Here is a 20268-nt window from a genome sequence, read left to right as displayed (position 1 = left end):
TTAATATATTTTTGTTTTTACAATGACTTTTTAACAAAAAATTAAAAATATTTTGGTATATACCAATAATTAAAAAGAATTAATATTAGACAAAAATTATTTTACTTAGTAACAAACAATGACATCATCCTACACTTTTTTTTTTAGGAATTATTAATATAAAATTAAATAAAAAATATTACTCAGATAGTTGTAAACAATATGTTATTAAAAATAGCAAATTTTTTTAAAAAATAATAATAAATTATTAAAGATTTAATTGAAAGCTTGATTTATTTTGAATAAAAAATTATTAAAAATTTGATATCTTAAATTTATAGTTTTTAATAAAAATTGTATATAAAAAAAAATTTATATTAGCAATTGACGTAATATCTAGAAATAAATATACAATTTTTAAGGAAAAATAATGGATATGCAAAGCTTCTTAACTTTTTTTTTTAAATATATTTTTATAGAGATACAAAAATTATTAATGTAAATATTTAAGTTACTTTATATTTAATTGACGTTGTAAAAAATATAAATATATTTTTTTTTAAAGAAAAACAAACTTTAAATGTTAAGTATAAATGTTTTTTTAAAATTAAGACGAAAGGACAATATATACGTACGATTTTCTTCATAAAAGGCGGTAATGGCTAAATAAAAGCCTTGACATTATTGAATTGTTAATAAGTTTTATATATACTTGAGAAAAAAAAAGAAGAAAAAAAAAAGATGAGGATAGAATTTTATTAAAGTCTTATTTAAAAAGGTATTTTTAAACGGAAGAATAATTTTAATATAATATAAATGTTTTTTCATATTAAGATAAAATAAATATTTTGAAAGTATCAAATAATTTAGAAAAATATGTCTATACAATGAATGAAGAATAATTTGTTGTTTTTTTTATTAAAGATTATATATAACTTAAAAAAAAAGAATAATTTGTTTTCATTTTAAAGCAGGTTAATAAAATTAATTATAATAAAAATATATTAACCAAATGAATAATAATAAGATATATATATATTTTAATAACAAATAAAGTAAAATGACATGTTAAAAATATTCCTTGAAAAATGTCATAATCTATCATAATTAAAGCATTGTGTTAATAAGATAATATAAGATTGATCTTTATTGTTAGTCTTATTTTAATAGCCATTAATTAAATCAATAAATCAATACCATATTTATCAAATTTAGAGTAATATTTAAACTCATTAATTTGGTAATCTTTATAAATTTTATTAAATTATAATAACAATTTAAAAAAAAAAAATTTAAAAAACAAATATTTAATATATATATATATTTAAAAGCAATAAATAACATTATTTTTTAAAGAAGAAATTTAAAATTTAATAAAAATAGATTAAAAAATTTGTATTTTTTATAAAATAAGAAAAAAAAAATATATATAAACAATTTTTTTTTGAATAACCATATTGGCATTTTTATTGATAAAAAAATTTAAGATCGAATATAAAAAATAAAAAATACTAGATATAAATTGAATAAGTATTTCAAATATATAGTAATTAACGACGTGTTCCATCTTCGAAAAAGACACCACCATCCAAGGCACAATATTTTGGACAAATACCTCTTTCACCTGGGTTTCCTGGTTCTCCTGGTACACCAACCTCTCCTGGAGTTCCTGCTGTTCCTGGAGGTCCAATTGGTCCAGGTGGTCCTGGAGGTCCTTGTTGTCCTGGAGAACCATCTCTACCAGGTTCACCATCATCACCAGGAAGTCCAGCTGGTCCTGGTTCACCTGGTTCTCCAGGTTCTCCTGGAATTGATGGTGTACTTGTAGCAGGTCTACCTTGATCTCCTTTTTCTCCTTCTCTTCCTGGTGTTCCTGGTTCTCCAGGAGGTCCATTTGGCCCTGGTGGTCCTGGTGGTCCATTATTTCCTGGTCTACCTGAATTTCCATTACGTCCTGGTTGTCCTGGACTTCCAGGTGATCCTGGAGGACCTGGTGGTCCAGGTGGACATGGATTACATGGTGGAATTTCAGGTTCTTCACAAACAATTGGTGGACGTCCTGGTGGTCCAGGTCTTCCTGGTTCACCAGGTGCTCCAGGTTTACCATTTGAACCTGGTGGTCCTGGTCTTCCTGGATGTCCAGGTAGACAACATGATTCACAACCTCCAGCTTGACGTTTTGTACGATTTCCAGATACTAAACTTTCAAATTTAAATCTTGGTTCTCTTTTTGATACCTCATTAATAATATCTATTGCTGAAGTCTAGAAAAACAAAAATGTTTTTATTTTTAATAATTATAATTATTAATTTACCTTACAAAATTCTAATTCTTTTTTTGATTGCGATTGTATATGATCAACGAAATTGTACATTATTGGCATTGTAATACCTACAGCTAAAATGGCAATGAATGATAACGTTACTGCACTATAAGCTACAGCTTTATAAGCTTTTTCTCTTGTATCTTCCATAATTAATTTTTTTGTCTCCAGATTAAGTTTTTATATATGTTAAATAATAAAAAGAATATAAAAAAAAAAAACTAAAATTTTTAGTATATTTAAAGAAAAAAAATTTTTTAAACGTAAGAAAAAATAATAATAATAAAGAGGACTTTTAGAATTAATAAATGTATAAATTATGAATGACAATGTTCATTTAATTTATCTGAATTATATAAGATGACTATAAAAGTATTGTAGAACAACCCATAATATTGTTCTGTAATTCGTTATGTAGACCGGTCTAGAAAAAAATTTTTTAACTATTTTTGTATTGTGGATAGTAATATACAGTTTATAGTATCAGGTTGAGGATATGGACGCGGACGTGGAACGTAATTTCTTAAGTAGCTATCAACTAATCTTAAATAATTATTTTATTGTATATCTTCATTTATCTACTTCTGGATTGTTATATTAATTTTGTATGGAAGGTCGTTTATTATAATCAGCATAAATTTATCTTTTCTCAAATCAAAATATTGCACACATATTTTATAAATCATTATGAAAAGCATATAATGAAAAATACTTTTTATTTTTTTTTTTGTTGAATGTATTTGATTTTTATTATCTATACAATTTTATAATCATTATATCCTTCATAGTGTGTTGTATGTATCTATAATTATTTCATATTTTTACATATTATTAAATAAACAATTGCATTTTTAATTATATTCAATAATTTATAATTATTTAATTGTTAATATATTTTTATGAATAGATAAAAAAAAAAAGAAACATTTTTTTTTTGTTTTATATATATTATTTAATTATATGTTAAATTTTAAATGTTATCAATAAATATTTTTTTTAAAAATAAATATTTTATATGATATAGATATTATGCTATTTATCAAGATAATTAATTAAAATATATTAAATTATTTTTAAATAGTATGACATATATCAAGCAACGTCTATTAATGATAAAATCTATAATTATTATATTAATTTTACAATTAATGGTATAAATTAATATACTCATTAATTTATTTATTAAATGAATAATTTAAATATATAATACCATCTTTGAATATAACATAATTAAATAAATTTACTAATAAAATTTATATAAATAACCTTCAATTTCTATCATAATCAACATGTGTTAAGTTGATTATCATTTTTTGATTAAAGCAAGTTTGTTTGTTATTTATTAAATAACTAAACATGTAATAGAAAAGAAAATTTTAAAACAATTATTATAAATTATTTTTAAAAAAAAATTTTCATCATTTATATAATTTTGTAATAGCACATTTTTACTGATATTTAATGTGATTTTTAATAAAATATATAATAATGAAAGTTTTGTTGCACTGCTATTCATCATTATTATATATTTTTTCTTATTATAGAATGTATCTATATTGGAATAGTATATGTATTAAAATTTCTTATCTTCATAATAATTTTTTTTTATAAATTAGTTATTTTATTTGCTTATTTATATTTTAATAACATTATTATATGAGTTATATTTTGTTTTAGTTTAAAAATTTGTATAAAAAAAAATGGGAAAAAATATTACTGGAGAAACATTACGAGTAAGTTAATTTTATTTAAAAAAACTTTAAAAATATTTTTAGAATGCACTATTATCAGGTAATAATGAAACTGAATGTAATAAACTTTCAAGGGAATTTAAAATTCAATGTATGAAATTGGCAAAATATTATTTATCTGGTGTATGGCAACATTTAACTGAAGATAATTTTTTAGTTACAAAAGTAACTGGTGGGTTATCAAATTTAATTTTTAAAATTGAATTACCTTCACATATCAAACCAACAGGAAAAGAACCATCATGTGCATTAATTCGTATTCATGGTTCATCATCATCGTTAACTCTTATCATTGATACAATTATCTTTACAATATTATCAGAAAGAAGTATGGGCCCAAAATTATTTGGAATATTTTCAGAAGGTCGTTTAGAAGAATATATACCATCACGTTGTTTATCTAAAATTGATCTTCATCAGGAATGTGTTCAAAAAAATGTTGCATTTCTACTTAGTCAAATACATACATTATGTTGTCCAATTAAAAAAGAATCTGTTCTTGTTGATCAAATAAAACAATGGTTAAAAAATATTGAATTAAAATTAGGAAAAAATGCTAAATGGGAAATAAAAACAACACAAATTGATAGTAAATATTCAAAAAATGCACCAAAATATGTTACATTAGAAAGTTTAAAAAATGAATTAGAATATGTTGAAGAATGTCTTAATAAAAGTAATAGTCCAATTGTATTTTGTCACAATGACCTTCAAGAAGGTAATATACTACTTAGTAATGAATATGAATTAACAAAAGAAGGAAAATTAAAAAAGATTGATAATGATATAGATGAATCTCTAATACAACCTTTTTTTGTTATTGATTATGAATATGCTAATTATAATTATAGAGGATTTGATTTTGGTAATCATTTTTGTGAATGGGGAATTAGTTATGATACAGAAGATTCTTGTGGATATACTATAAATACAGATCATTTTCCAACATCTCAAAAAATGAAAGTATTTTTAAAAGAATATTTAAATAGTTTTTATAGTAATCAAAATACAGATTCTAATTTCTCATTAACATATGATTTTAAAAAGGATATGAAAACATTAATTGATGAAGGAGAACGTTTTATGGCTGTAAGTCATTATTTTTGGTCAATATGGTCATTTGAAATGGAAACACATAAAGAAATTGAATTTGGATATGTTCCTTACGGTATCGATAGATTATGCTTGTATTTTGAAGGAAAAAAAGAATTATCAAAATATTTAAAATAATTTTATTTTTTTCTTTCATTAATTTTTCTTAACAAATTTTTTTTTGCAATGTAAATAAACATTTTTTAATATATCATATGATTATGCACATTTTTATCACATTTTTTAATTATACTTATTCTTTTTAAATGTTTTAAATTACAATATATGATATTAATTTATCACTATCAATTAAAATAGTATTTTTTATCAAATGATTGATTATTACATAGATGAGTTAATACTACACTATATCAACACTAAACTATATATCTTTTAAATGTCAAAACTTATTATTTCATTAATGTTATAATATTTCAAATATACAAGTTTATATTTGGAAATAATGTTTACTTTTAAAAATATAATCACAGATTTTAATAATTTATTATCTATAAATTTTTATAGTATTAAGCTGTATTAAAAAAGCAATAATAATTATTGATATTTTTAAATAGTAATAAAATAAACAATTTAAAAAAAGATTATAACTTTTTTATAGATACTATAAAAAAAAATAAATAATATCTTTTTTACACAAATTAAACAATTATTATTAAAAATCTGTAATGTATTATATATATTTTTTTTCTTAAAATACATATGAAATAAAAATAGTTTTAAAAAACAAATTAAGAAAACACAATTATTGAAATGTCAATCTTATAAAATTAAAAAAAAGATACTGTAAAACTTAAAGTGGTAAAAAAATGAATAACAATAAAGCTATTAAAGAATTAATTAGAATTAACGTCATTTAAATTTTAATATTACTATTCACAAACTTGTCATGACATTTTTTTGTTCATTCATTATAATAAAAAAATTATGTAAATATAATTGTCAAATAGATTGATTTATAGATATAAATTCATGTTAATTTTATAATTTTTTTATATTTTCTTTTATTTAAAAAAACAGTATGATAACATTTCATAAAATAATTTTATTTGTTAATGAGAATTATATAAAAATAATATAATAAAAAAAATTTGAAATGGTAAAAAATTATTTTTACTAGATCAAATTTTACTAGATTATTAATATTCTTTTAATACATACACACATACATACATACACAGTTCATTTAAAATTTCAATTTTGCAGGACGTTAATATTTATTTATTTATATATTTATATTAAGAACATCAAAATGTAATTTTATTTATAAAATTATTGTTTTAAAAATATTTTATATTTATATAATATTAAAATTGAACAAAATATATCTAATTTTATTTTAATATAATTAGGAAATTTAACTATATAATTTTTTTTTTCATTTATATACTTATTATTTGTAAAACAATTTTAAGTTAAATTTTAACCATTTAATTTTGAATTATTGTTTTTAAAGTTAAGTATAAATAAAAGATTATAATTTCTTTGAACTTTTATAAATAAATAGTAAAATAAAAAAAGTTTTTTATACATCTTTTAAACAAATTGCAAGAACAATATATTATAAAGTTAATTTTCTAAAGTAAAAATTTATAAATAAATATTTTTATACAAATTTTTAAAGAAACTATTTTTATAAACAATTATATACCATATAATTAGTAAAAATACAGTACTTGTCTTTTTTTTCTGTCAAACATGTATATTAATATTCATGTATAAATTCACATAGAAAAAAAATGTTTTAAAATACAGCTAATATAATTTGATTTTTATTCAATCATAAAATTCTTTAAGTTTTATTTTAAAAAAATATTATATTTTTTATTTCAGTAATTTAAAACATATAATTTTAATTACAATTTTTAAAAATATTAATATGTATTCTATTTCATTAAAGTGTATAAAAATAAAATTCTTTTATATTAAATGGAAAAATGATGCTGAAATAATTTATTCAATAAAAAAGGAAATTGATATATTTTTATATATTGGTTTTAAATCGTAATATAAATACATCAATTTAAATAGTTTATTCTGATATTAATATTTATTTTTTTTTATAAAAATATAATTATAATAAAAAATTTCTATTTTAAAAGTTTATTAAAATTATATTTTTTTTCAAAAAACTTTATAAATAAAGTTTTGTTAAGTGAAAAAGAAGATTAAACGCATTAATATTATATGCTTGTTTAATAATTAAAAATATTTTGAAAATTAACAATTTTTTAAAATAATAATTAAAGGAATTTGAATACTTTCTTTAGAAATTTATTCTCTTGGAAAATATAATCAGAAAATTAAAGTAAATATTTTTATTTAGATAAAAGTTTCCGTTTTATAAGAAATCATATTGCAAATTAAATTGAATATTTTTAAGTTTTGATATTTGAGATTTTGTTTATTTATGAAAATAAATTAAAATATTTAAAATTTTATTGATTTTGAATATTTTGAAATAAAAAAAAAATTTTTTTCTGGATCACACATGAACTATTGGTTTTATTCATTATTATTCACATCAATAAATAACGTGCGACTGTTATTAAGAAGATTGTTTTAATTAGCAAATATTTATTACTAACTAATTTAGATTTAAAATAAGAAATAATATTTAATAATTTATATAATTCAGTTTTATAATTCTTTTTCAAAGTGTTTTTATAGTATTTTTAGAAAAATTAATACTAACAATAATTATCTAACGTTAAGAAATAAAAGTTATGTTGTAATTTAAAATATAGTTTATAAACCAATTTATAATGTTAAAATATAATATTAATATTTGAATCGACAAAAAAAAAACTCTGCTTACAATATATTTCATTACTATTTAATAGTATTTTAAATAAAGTTGTAGTTACTCTAAAACTTATTAGTTAATTTATTTTTTAAAAGTTGTGTTTAAATTAACATAAAAACCTTTTTCCTTTTTAGTAGAAAAATTTATTATTAATCGTTGTTTTTTTAACTAAATTTTTTTCTCTTACACTGACTATTGTTTTTTATTTTAAAATATATTTTAATGATAAGATAATTTGTTTTCTCAAAAAAAAGTAAAAGTAAAATTTTCAATTTTTTTTTTGAATGTGTAAATAAGTCGAATCTGTAATATTCTAAGTAATAACAAACAAACAATAGTAATTCCAGTTAAAAGTTTTTTTTAATTTATTCCATCAATTTTAAAATAGTGGCAAAAAAATTTCCTTTTAATTTTCATTGTTTTAATTTTATTTTTCTTCAAATTAATGGTACTCTTTAAAAATAACACAAAAGTTTGAAAGCAAAATTTTTTCATACTATTACATTAATAAAATAAATTATTTATTTTAAAAAGTGGAATATAAATTGTTAAATTTATAGTTATCTTTACTTCCTTATTATTTGACCAAAACGACTTTTTTAAGTGTAATTTAAAATTAATTAGAAATTAATAAATATTTTTAATTAAAAATTTATTAGAAAAAATTATAACAAATTTATTTATTAGAAATATTTAGTGATTTAAAAAAAATTGATGTATTGTTATTATTTTGTGTAAGATAATTATGAAAGAATAAATTCTTTCTTATAAGCTTAAAACATACTTGTTGAATCTTTTTTTCTTTCACTTATTTGTATATTCGGATTAATATATATATGGTTTTTGGGACAATTAGTAACAATCCAATTATTTTTATTGGTAAAAGCTAATTCATATTTTTCTAATGAAACATTAATAAAAGGTAACCATCTCCAAGCATACTTGAAACCTAATCGAAATCTTACATGCATAAAATAATAAATGATTGGATTAAGTATTGATGATGCCATTCCTAACCAATAAATGTTAAGATATATAATATGTTCAGTTTTATTATCTAATTCTAATGTTATATAAGATTTGAGAAGAAAATACAAATTGTATGGCATCCATACTATTGTAAACATTACGACAATTAAAGCAAGCATGTTAGCTACCTAAAAATAATAATATTTGTTTTTAAAATAAAAAATAAAATAATTACTTTTCGTTTTGCAAGAATATTATCTAATTGAACTGAATCACCAATTATTTCAGATTTTCTGAGAACAACAACTGTTCTACCGTATGTAAAACACAATATAACCAATGGAAGTACATATTGTGTAATAAAAAGTGCATTATTGTATAATTTATATAAAAAGCTTGTATATTGATTACCATCAGGAAAATTAGTAGAAGAACATGTCTGATCTTCATAAATTATTTTCTCATCACTGTCCCAAAAGAAATGTTTATTAACTTTAGAAGCAAAAAAATTTGGTAAACCCCATAATATGGCAAAAAACCATATTAAAAAAATTATTGCTAATGTTTGGCTTTTACCAGGTCTTTTTCTTAATGGATAAACAATAGCAAGATACCGATCTATTGATAAGACAATCATTGTAAAAACAGAAACACAAATTGGCGTAATTCCCATTAGACTATTTACAGCACAATAAAAAGAACCAAATTTCCAATTGTAATAAAGATTATACATTCCTGAAAATCCAGTATTTAATATTGATATTGAAATATCAGCAATTGCTAAATTTAACAAATAATAATTTGTAACTGTTCTCATTTTTTTATGGCATAAAATTATCCATACAACAGTAAGGTTACCAGCCAATGTTGCAACAATAATAAAAAGAAACATAGCAATATATATTATTTGAATTAATAAACTATGTGATAATGGAAATGGAAAACAATTTAAATCAATAATATCTTCATTAATGAAGGAAATATTTTCACAAGAACATCCTGAATTAATAAGACTTTGAATAATTTTTTTGTCAAATGATGCATTTTTGCTAACTATACATACTTCATTTATTTTTTCCATAATTAGTTATCAAAATATAGTAAAATATTAAAAAAATATTATTTATATATAATATGAAAATTATTGAAAGTTTAAGGAAGCGTTTCTGAAGGCAAAAAAAAATATATATATATAAATATAAAATAATTTTAATTTTTTATACAATTATACATTCTTTTTATATTAAAAAAATAAATAATTTATTTTTAAAATAACATTTCTATGTAAAATGGTATTTAGCTATGAATTAGGATGTATTTTTATAGTATAAATAAATTATTTTTAAAATATCATTATTAAATGTTTCTTTAAAATAAAAAGAAATTAAAAATTTAATATTTAATATTTAAAAATAAAAAAACTAACAAAAATAGTTTCTCACCTAATATTTTTAAAGAAATTGCTAAGAGGATCTTGATAATTCTAAATGCTTTAGATAAAGGATGATGTTATATTAATATATAACTGTCAAAGAAAAGTAAATTATATTTCCTTTTAAAAAGATGACATTAAATAACCAAATTTCTCAACTTTTATAGATAAAAGATTATTAAAATAACAAAAGTACATTAATAGTTAAAACATTGTAATAAATTGGAAATAATATTATAAAAATATAAGAAGATATCATTCTAAATTTTTTAATATAAACATTTTATCTATTTTAATATAGATATTTAGTAAAAAATACTAAATGTTAAAAAAAAATTTTTTTTTAATAAATAATTGTAAATTTAATATATATTTTTTTTTCAATTAAAAAAAAATGTATACCTTTTTTAAAATATGTCATAAATTATTAAAAAAAAATTCTGTAGATTAAACAACAAACAACGATAATCATAATTTTATTTAAGATGTAAATTTTTATTAAGATCATTGCTTTATAATAAGTACGTTTACACAAAAAAAAAGAATTCTTAGTTAATGCTTAAGTAAATTTACCAAATATTAATGTAATGAAAAAAGAAAATTTTATTTACCAAAAAAAAAAACTACATAAGAATTGTTTTTTATCGGTTAATTGTTGAAAATTATATTTCAATTATAAATGCTAAATATACAAAAAAAAACATTGATCAGAAATTAATTTATTTACTTACAGTAGTAAATAATTGCTTTATCATTATAATAATTTTCATTAATATTAAATATAATTTATAAATAAAAATAGATAAATAATATATTATTACATAAACAATCAGAACATAAAAAGTTTTTTTCAACATTAAAATATTTTTAAAATTAATAATTATTCAACATAAATACTATATTATAAACGTCATTTTTTTTCTTATTTAAAGACTTATGTTTCAAGTTCATTACTCTTTTAAATATATAATTTATTTTCACTAAGATTAATATTTTTCATAAAAGAAGCTTTATCAAATATTTTATTATATCTTTCTTAACAATTTTTGGTAACACTTTAACATCATTTTATTAGCAGCTGTTAACAAAAAAAAATAGACAAATTTTTATAATTATGATAAAAAAATTTATCCGGATTTATGTAACAAAAAAAAAACAATAGTTATTTAAAATTGCATAAAAAAATGTTTAAGTTTTTAAAAAAAAGTTAAACATAATTATTATAAAATAACCATTACTATTTTAAACTCGATTTTAAAAAATTTTAAAAAAATAAATAATCATAAATATATTATATATGCTAAAATGGATGAAAAAGCTAAAATAAAATTAATTTCTTTATAAATTCATACATTTGACAATAAAACTAGTATAAAATAAATAATTGCATATACTCAAGATAACGTTAAAATAAAAGTTAAAAAAGGATATCAATTTAAACAAAAAAAAAATGTGTCATAAACATTTAGAAAGATTTTAAAATTGCTCTTAATGTAAAAAGAATGTTTAAATAAAAAAGAAAGATATAAAATTTCTAAAATTATTAAAATGATATTTTATACTTAACAAAATCTTTTACCTAATTAACTAAAAATAATTATAAATGCATTAATGAATGACAATTTGTTGTCAAAATTTATAAAAGTAGAAATAATAAATTCTATTAGTAAATTAAAATTAAAAATTTAAAAGACAAAAAAAATTTAACATTAATGATAATTTTAAAAAGTTCTGTTATTCACAAAAACTAATTCTTGTTATTTTTATTTATCTCATAATTATTTTTTTTTACAAATTCGTTAAACCATTTTATGACCAAAAAAAATATTTTAATGAATGAATCTCTAGAATTATTTAAAATTAAACTTAACTAATATTGAAAACTTTTTAATTATGATAAAAAGAATTAAAGTTTTGCCTATATTATTCTTTTAATTAAAAATTATTTTCTGTGATTCTATTCATAAATATTAGGAAAATATATATTATTATTCAAAAAAAAATCAATATTTTAATTATTGTTTTCTATTTTACATGTTTTTACACAATTTTAGATAAATAAATAATTTTTACCTTTTAAGTTGTATTATACAAATATAAAAATCCTTACAATATATAATATCTTTTTTTTTATTTGAATATAATAGTTGTGGAAAATATATTAAAAAATTTTTATAGAGATCACTAATTTATAAATTAAAAAAAATTAAAGTTTTATATTTAAGAAAATTTGTTTCGTTTCATTTTATTTTCAAAAATCTTTTTAAAATTTTTTTAAACAACTGTTTCATTAGGAGTATTATGTTCCGTTGTAAATTTATTTGTTAAAGGTTTTTCTGGAAGTATATGATCATTATTTATATAGGTAAAACTACCAATAGAACGATCACATTCACTTTCACATTCTTCTGATGATTGTTTTTGTACATCATTTGTAATTACTGAATTAGGTATAGATCTATGTCCACGACTACTACTCCTTTTTTTGTAAAATCTTTGACCAATTTTTGGTGATATTGGATCATTTGTTATTTTTACTTTATTATTAATTGTAGGTAATATGTTTGATGTGTTGTTAGAATGAAATTGCTTTGAATTATTGCTTTCTGATGAGGAAGATAATTGTTTACTTGTTGAAGAAATATTAGATGGCAAAATATGTTTTTGAGAATTAACTTTTAATATACTTTTTGTTTGTTGGTTATTGATATTTTCTGACATACAATTATCACTCATCTTTGATGATGTTAATAATGGTGGATTTGGCAGTTTAATAGTATTTTGTTTTAGTGAATTATCATTTAAATTTTTAGACGAATGATAATCTTTTTCAACTTCAAATTCAGTTATCTGTTGTCCTTTCTTAATATTTTTTTCTTTTTGTGGAATTTCTTTTTTTAATATAGATGTTACAGTACATTCATTACCAAATGTAGTTCTTTGTACTGATAAACTTTCATTAGGTTTTAAATATTCATTTTCTATTTTTTCATCATTTGATAAACTTGAAAATGGTTCTTGAGCATAAATAGATGAATAAATGTCATCAGTATTACTGAAAATAATAAAAAATGTATTTAAATTAAAAATATTTTAATTTAGATAAAATATATTATTAAGAAATTTATCACGAAAATGTAAACATAATTAATTTTTAAACTTACTCTTTATCGCTAAAATTCCAATTTATTGGTCTTTGTTTCTTTATAGTAGTTATAATTTTTTGTTTATTTTGTAATGGTACATATTCATATATTGTGTCAGAATCATTAATTTCACTAATATATGATTTTCTTTTTATTTGTTCATGAGATTTATCTAAATTAGTAAAAGAAACTGATTTATTTAAAAAATTTTTTGAACTTGTTTGATCAAAATGTTTGCGCAATGATGTTGTTGAAGGGCGCCTCTGGAATGATGGCAATTGTTGGTGAGATTTATATAAAATTGGTTCTGTCGCAACACTTGGATTATTTATTATACTATTTGATGACATTAAAGTATTATTATACCTTTTAAAATTTGGGACTGAATTTGCTCTTTTAAAAGAAGTAATATAATTATTTGCCATCAAATTTTCAGGGTTAATTGGATTGTATGGTATAAAATGGTTAATTGTTTGTTGATTTTTCATCATCTGTGCCATTTTTATTTCTTTATTTCTCATAGATCTGGCGCAATCTCTTTCAAATTTACGTAATGCAGATGAGTCAACTTTATATACAGCTGAAAATGTTCTTTTAAAATTTTTTTCTTTATTTAAACTAGGTTGACTACTAATAGTTATTAAAGGATCTTCACAATTTTCTACATCAATTTTAACTATTTTGGCATTATTAAATGAAAATGATGTTGTAAGGCAACCTAATGCTGATGCAAATATATGTAAAATGGTACCAATTACTGATGCATAAAAAGCCCATCCAATAAATTGTTCATATATATCATCTTCCTCTTTAATTACATTATTATCTTGATAATTTGCCCATATATAAAAAATTAAATTACCAATAATTGCAAAAAAAGCTATAATAAATATAAAATAATTATATATATATATATATATATATATGTAAATAAATAAATAAATAAATTAATAAATAATATACCTGATATAGAAACAAGAACTGTTGAAGCACATGTTAATGTACGATGACAAAATGCACATATACCAATTAATAATGCTCCTCCTGATGATAAAATTGATAATAAAAAAGCAGATAATGATACAACTTTCCATGCTAATAATAAATGTTGATTTGCATCATCTTGTAATTTATTTTCATCATAATTATGTTCATATAAATCTTCTGGATCAATATAATAATCAAATTTATATACACACATAAATTGTGGTAAATAAAATGAATCAAATGGACTTCCACGATCAGCTAGTCTATATAAACTTTCATAATATTCTTTTGTTCTTCCATAATCATTAGAATAATCTCTTTTACAATCTAACCATAAACCATGATGATGTTCAGTTCTTCCACCTTCTAAATAAACATATTGCCAACTAGGAGATATTAAGGCTATTAATGATATAATAAATGCAAATATTTCAACAATAAAATAAATGGATAATGGAATTCTTCTTCTAACCATATTTATAATAATAAATAACTATTATTATTATTTAAAAAAGAAATTAAATTGAATTAATTAAAAAAAATTATATATAAATATATATCTAAATACAATTTAGCTCATAAACACCCATAGGTATTTCATAAATAATTAAAATATTATCTAAAAATATATATTCTTTGATAAATAAATTATAAAAACTGTTTTATGATTATTAATTAATAACAAAATAAAAAGATTTATTCTTTTACGGTTAACTATTTTCTTTATTATAAAAAATTTAGTAACATGTGTATTAATATAAAGAAAAGATGATATCAGAAGACTTTCTTTATCTATTCATCTTTATATAAATGATCAACATGTTGTATATGAATTATTATTATATGTAAAATATGCAAATAACTACTATATATATTATGCGATAATATAAATTGAAAGAATAAAGTACAGAACTCTATTTTAACAATATATATATATATATATATATCATCTATAAAATTGGATATTTCAAGGTCATGGGGATGCTAGTATACCATAACATTTATTGTTAAATTTGATGGAAAATTTTGTTATAATGTTTTATATAACTGTAAAATAAGTAAAAAGGTGAATTTAAATAAACATAATCTTAACATACTACTTTTAAAAATACAATATAAAGTTAAGTTTTTAAATAAAAATATCTTATTAATGTGGGAGAAAATATTACTAGGTCATTTTTTCTTTATTTTATTATACTATAAACTAACAATAAAAAAATAAAAATATATAAATATTTTTAAACATTTAAAGTTAAATAATCTAAACTATAATCATTGCAATGATTTTATATATTTATGTTAAATGTAAAATATATTAATAAAAATTTTCTCCTTTATTCTTAATATACAATAAATATAATTTAATTGTATGAATGTCTATATATATATATACATGTATTCTAAAGACTGTTCCAATAAAAGGTATGACTGCAGGAAGAATAATAGATAATGATCACATCAAAATAAATATTCATAAATGTTGAATAAAAGTTATTTATAAAAACTTTTAATAAGTTAAGAGTTAAATAATTTATTACTTATTTTGTGTAATTATTTTCATAATAAATATAATTCCAGTTAATAAAATAAATCTTTTAATAATTACATTTTAAAATTTTCATTTATCTTATTGTTTTCAAAAGTATTTCTTATATTGCAAAAATTATTTTCAAATAAATTTTTTTTTTTATATCATACATCAAAAAAATTAAAATAATCTTAAAAATATTATTTTAATAAATATATATTTATGCATCACAAATTAATACATCATTAATTTGGTATAAAAATTTATATAATTGATAAGAATAATTAACATAATGTTTTATTGTCGTTGATAAAAGATTATATCATAATTTTCTTGAGAATAATATTCATTTAATAAAAAAAACCTTTTTATATAATTTCCATCATTCAGAATATTAAATAAAACATTTTATTATCTTTAGAAAATTATTATCAATCTTTATTTATGAAAATATAAAATTAATTGTTTTATAAGTAAAATATTATAATTGGTTGAAATAATAATAAACTTATTTTCTAGTATTTTTTTTTAGATAAAAAAAAACCATTAAAATGTCAGTAGTTGATAGTGTTTTGTTAAACATAAAAGATATTACCAAACAAGTTGATGTTTTCCTTGAGCCTTATGGTAAATTTAAACTATTAATGATTGGAAGTGTAACAGGCTATTTATTGTGTTACATTGACAAGATTCTTGAAAGTGATAAATGTAAATTTTAATTAATCTTTTTTAATTAATATTATTATTTAAGCTTTAACTTATAGAGTTAAAAATAAATTTTTTAAATTAATACGTAGAATACCTTTTATTAAAAAGAAAATAAAGGTAATAATTAATTTTTAATTATAATAACAAAAAAATTTTTAGAGTGAATTATTATTAATAGAGAAAGACTTGATAAAAAGTATCCATAAAGATGACACAACAAATGTTTATGTATCTGAAATTCCAGATAAAGGAAAAACTAAATCAGAGATAATTCAATTTCTTGATAATTATACAAAATTTGGTATCGTTTACCTATTAATTATTTTTATAATATTAATTTTTAGAAACACCACAATACTTGGATGGTAAAGTTTCAGGAGCTGTTTTTAGTGATGAATGTAACAAGGAAGAGATTGAATGTTATAAAACAATTATTGAAAAATTTGCTTGGTCCAATCCACTTTGGCCAAAATTGTTTCCAGGTATTAGAAAAATGGAATCGGAAATTATTAGAATGTGTTGTAATTTAATGAATGGTGATGATGAAACTTGTGGTTCTATGTCAACAGGTGGTTCGATGTCTATTCTTTTAGCCTGTTTAGCCTACAGAAATAAAGCACTTGATAACGGAATTCAATTTCCTGAACTGTAAGATATTAATAATATTTATTTTAATATTTAAATGTATTTTAGTGTAGCACCAACATCTGCTCATGCTGCTTTTATGAAAGGTGCTGAATTATTTAGAATGAAACTTGTTTTAATTCCTTTAGATCCTGTTACTTATAAAGTTGATTTAAAAAAAATGAAACAATCAATTAATAAGAATACAGCTATGTTAGTTGGTTCAGTCCCTAATTTTCCTTTTGGAAGTGTTGATGATATTGAAGAAATTGGTAGATTAGGATTAAAGTATAATATTCCTGTTCATGTAGATGCTTGTTGTGGGGGATTTATTCTTCCATTTGTTGATGAAAATATATATAATATTCCAAAATGGGATTTCCGTGTTCCAGGTATTACAAGTATTACAGCAGATACTCATAAATATGGTCTTTCACCAAAAGGAAGTTCTGTTGTTTTATACAAAAATAAAAGTTATATACATTATCAATATTTTTGTGAAACAGATTGGCAAGGTGGAATTTATGCTTCACCCACAATGGAAGGTAGTAGATCTGGTCTTAATATTGCTCTTACATGGACTACTTTATTCTATTATGGTAAAGATAAATATGAAAATGTCAGTAAAAAAATTATTGAAACAACAAGAAAAATAAAAAATGGGTATGTTTTTTTAAAAGATTTTGTATTTTTTTTATATAAATTATTTATAGTCTTTCAAAAATACCAGAATTAAAGTTACAAGGTGATTGTGATATTTGCATTGTTAGTATGACATCATCAATCATTGATATTCATAAATTTGTTTCAATAATGGAAAAAAAAGGATGGCATTTAAGTAGTCTTCAATATCCATCAGGATGTCATTTAATGGTTACATTAAATCATACTAAAGATAATATTGCTGATGAATTTATAAAAGCATGTCATGATTCAGTTAATGAAATTAAAAAAAATAATGACTCAAAATTAGAAGGAACTGCTGCATTATATGGTATGGCACAAAAAATTCCTGATAGAAGTTTGGTTAAAGAATTTGCATATATTTATCTAGATACCTGTTACTCCTTTCCAAGCATTTTTAAAAAATTATAATTTTGTTATAAATATATAATTAATTTTTTTTTCTACATACACATACATTTTAGTTTCTTAAAATCAATTTTATATAATCCATTACATTTATTTTATTTAATTAGGTTATTCTAAAGAATAAAATAAATTTATACAAAGAAAAATTATAAAATATGTATCAGAATTAGAAATAAGAAAGAAAAACTAATACTAAAAAATATATATAGAACTTTGATTTTTAAAATGACCTAATTATTTAGAAACAATTTAGCTAATCATTAAATTAGGTAAAGGTTAAATATATTAAAATATATAACGACTATACTCATAACTAATTTATTTTATAAAATATCTTCTTCTTTTATTTTCTTTTTTTTTTGTAATTTAAATATTATAATAAATATTTGTTTTTATAGGTTTAATTATGAAAGTAGCTTATAAAGAAGCTGCTTTTTTAGCATGTGTTTCATCAACAGTATGTCTCATACTAACTGCTATATTTTTACCAATAATTCATACAAATATACAGAGAAAAAATTCTAATATTTTAGCTCATGTAGAACTTTGTAAAATGAAATCTAAAGATATTTGGAAACAAATTATGGTTATTGATAAAAATCCAATTATTAGAAAAAGAGCTTCTGGTTATACAAATAATTATGAATCAGTTAATACACCTTATACTGCCTCTTCTGGTGTTGGTAATGCTTGTTGTGCATGTACTCAAGGACCACCAGGTAATAGAGGTGCTCAAGGTAAACCTGGAAAACCAGGAATTGATGGTAATCCTGGAAGAAATGGTTTAAATGGAAGAGATGGTGTTTATTTACCTGCTCCACCTGCTGGAACTAATGCTTGTCAAAAATGTCCACCTGGACCTCCAGGTGCACCAGGAATTCCAGGTCCAAAAGGACCACGAGGACCACCAGGAAATCCAGGAAAAGCAGGAAGAATGGGTGAAAATAGTAGACCAGGACCACCAGGACCAATGGGAATGAGAGGTGAACCAGGTCCACCAGGTCCAAAAGGACCAAGAGGTGATAGAGGAAAAGTATTGAATGGTGCTCCACCAGGTCCACCAGGACCAACAGGACGTGTAGGACCTAGAGGTCCACCAGGTGGAAGAGGTCATGATGGTAAACCAGGTATTGGTGGAACAGTAGGAATTAGAGGACAAGTTGGAGATAGAGGAAATCCAGGTAGCATTGGATTACCAGGTCCACCAGGACCACCAGGTGATCCAGGAAATCCAGGTTCATGTTCACATTGTGATGGAAATCGACCACAAATTCCTTCACCAAAACAAGAAAGTATCATGCCTGTTGTTACAAGAAATAATATTCCTTCTCCTGTTCCAATACCACCACCACAAATGGAAGAACCTATGAATGCTTTACCATCATCTAAAGAACATATACCATCTACATTACCAAATTCTCAATCTGAAGTTGAAGTTTTACCATCACAAAGCAGAACTCAAGGAGAATATTTATGGTTTAATTAATAATATAATAAAACATATAATTAAAATTTTTTTAATAAATTATCTTTTTAAAAAATTTCACACAACAAAAGTAAATAAATTTCTAACAACACGTGTTAACTATTATAGTAAAAATTAATTTTAATTATTATTCATTTACAATTTCAAAAGTAAGGATGTAATAATTTACTACTTTCTATATTTTATATAATCTTCCTGTTATTTTTTATTTTTATAAAAAAAATTTTCTTATATGTTATTTGTAAAAATAAATATCAAGATTAAAGAAGCAATTTTGCAGTATAAAGGTTCATATAAACTTTTATCTTATATTAAATAAAATATTA

General features: G+C 20.4%; 5 protein-coding genes across 5 annotated transcripts; 2 read left to right on the top strand and 3 right to left on the bottom strand.

Moving 5' to 3' along the window:
• Window positions 1-1529: 1529 nt before the first annotated feature.
• Window positions 1530-2453, bottom strand: SRAE_X000188400 (Collagen alpha-5(IV) chain; the record flags this gene model as incomplete). Its single annotated transcript, XM_024653995.1, has 2 exons — window positions 1530-2243; window positions 2295-2453. 2 exons carry the CDS (start codon window positions 2451-2453, stop codon window positions 1530-1532), a joined length of 873 nt encoding a protein of 290 aa, XP_024499354.1.
• Window positions 2454-4003: 1550 nt separating this feature from the next.
• SRAE_X000188300 (Protein kinase-like domain-containing protein) lies at window positions 4004-5284 on the top strand (the record flags this gene model as incomplete). Its single annotated transcript, XM_024653984.1, has 2 exons — window positions 4004-4036; window positions 4079-5284. 2 exons carry the CDS (start codon window positions 4004-4006, stop codon window positions 5282-5284), a joined length of 1239 nt encoding a protein of 412 aa, XP_024499353.1.
• A 3459-nt stretch (window positions 5285-8743) lies between these two features.
• On the bottom strand, window positions 8744-10020 carry SRAE_X000188200 (Tachykinin-like peptides receptor 86C; the record flags this gene model as incomplete). Its single annotated transcript, XM_024653973.1, has 2 exons — window positions 8744-9127; window positions 9175-10020. The coding sequence occupies 2 exons, from the start codon at window positions 10018-10020 to the stop codon at window positions 8744-8746; spliced, it is 1230 nt and encodes a 409-aa protein (XP_024499352.1).
• Window positions 10021-12645: 2625 nt separating this feature from the next.
• On the bottom strand, window positions 12646-14979 carry SRAE_X000188100 (Clc protein-like family-containing protein; the record flags this gene model as incomplete). Its single annotated transcript, XM_024653962.1, has 3 exons — window positions 12646-13426; window positions 13536-14397; window positions 14481-14979. 3 exons carry the CDS (start codon window positions 14977-14979, stop codon window positions 12646-12648), a joined length of 2142 nt encoding a protein of 713 aa, XP_024499351.1.
• A 1604-nt stretch (window positions 14980-16583) lies between these two features.
• SRAE_X000188000 (Sphingosine-1-phosphate lyase 1) lies at window positions 16584-19942 on the top strand (the record flags this gene model as incomplete). Its single annotated transcript, XM_024653951.1, has 7 exons — window positions 16584-16740; window positions 16784-16857; window positions 16900-17041; window positions 17085-17388; window positions 17434-18027; window positions 18078-18424; window positions 18855-19942. The coding sequence occupies 7 exons, from the start codon at window positions 16584-16586 to the stop codon at window positions 19940-19942; spliced, it is 2706 nt and encodes a 901-aa protein (XP_024499350.1).
• Between the last annotated feature and the right edge of the window lie 326 nt (window positions 19943-20268).

This window comes from Strongyloides ratti, scaffold srae_chrx_scaffold0000003, assembly GCF_001040885.1.
Source record: "Strongyloides ratti genome assembly S_ratti_ED321, scaffold srae_chrx_scaffold0000003".
NCBI lineage: Eukaryota > Metazoa > Nematoda > Chromadorea > Rhabditida > Strongyloididae > Strongyloides > Strongyloides ratti.
This window is presented reverse-complemented; position numbering and strand designations above follow the sequence as displayed.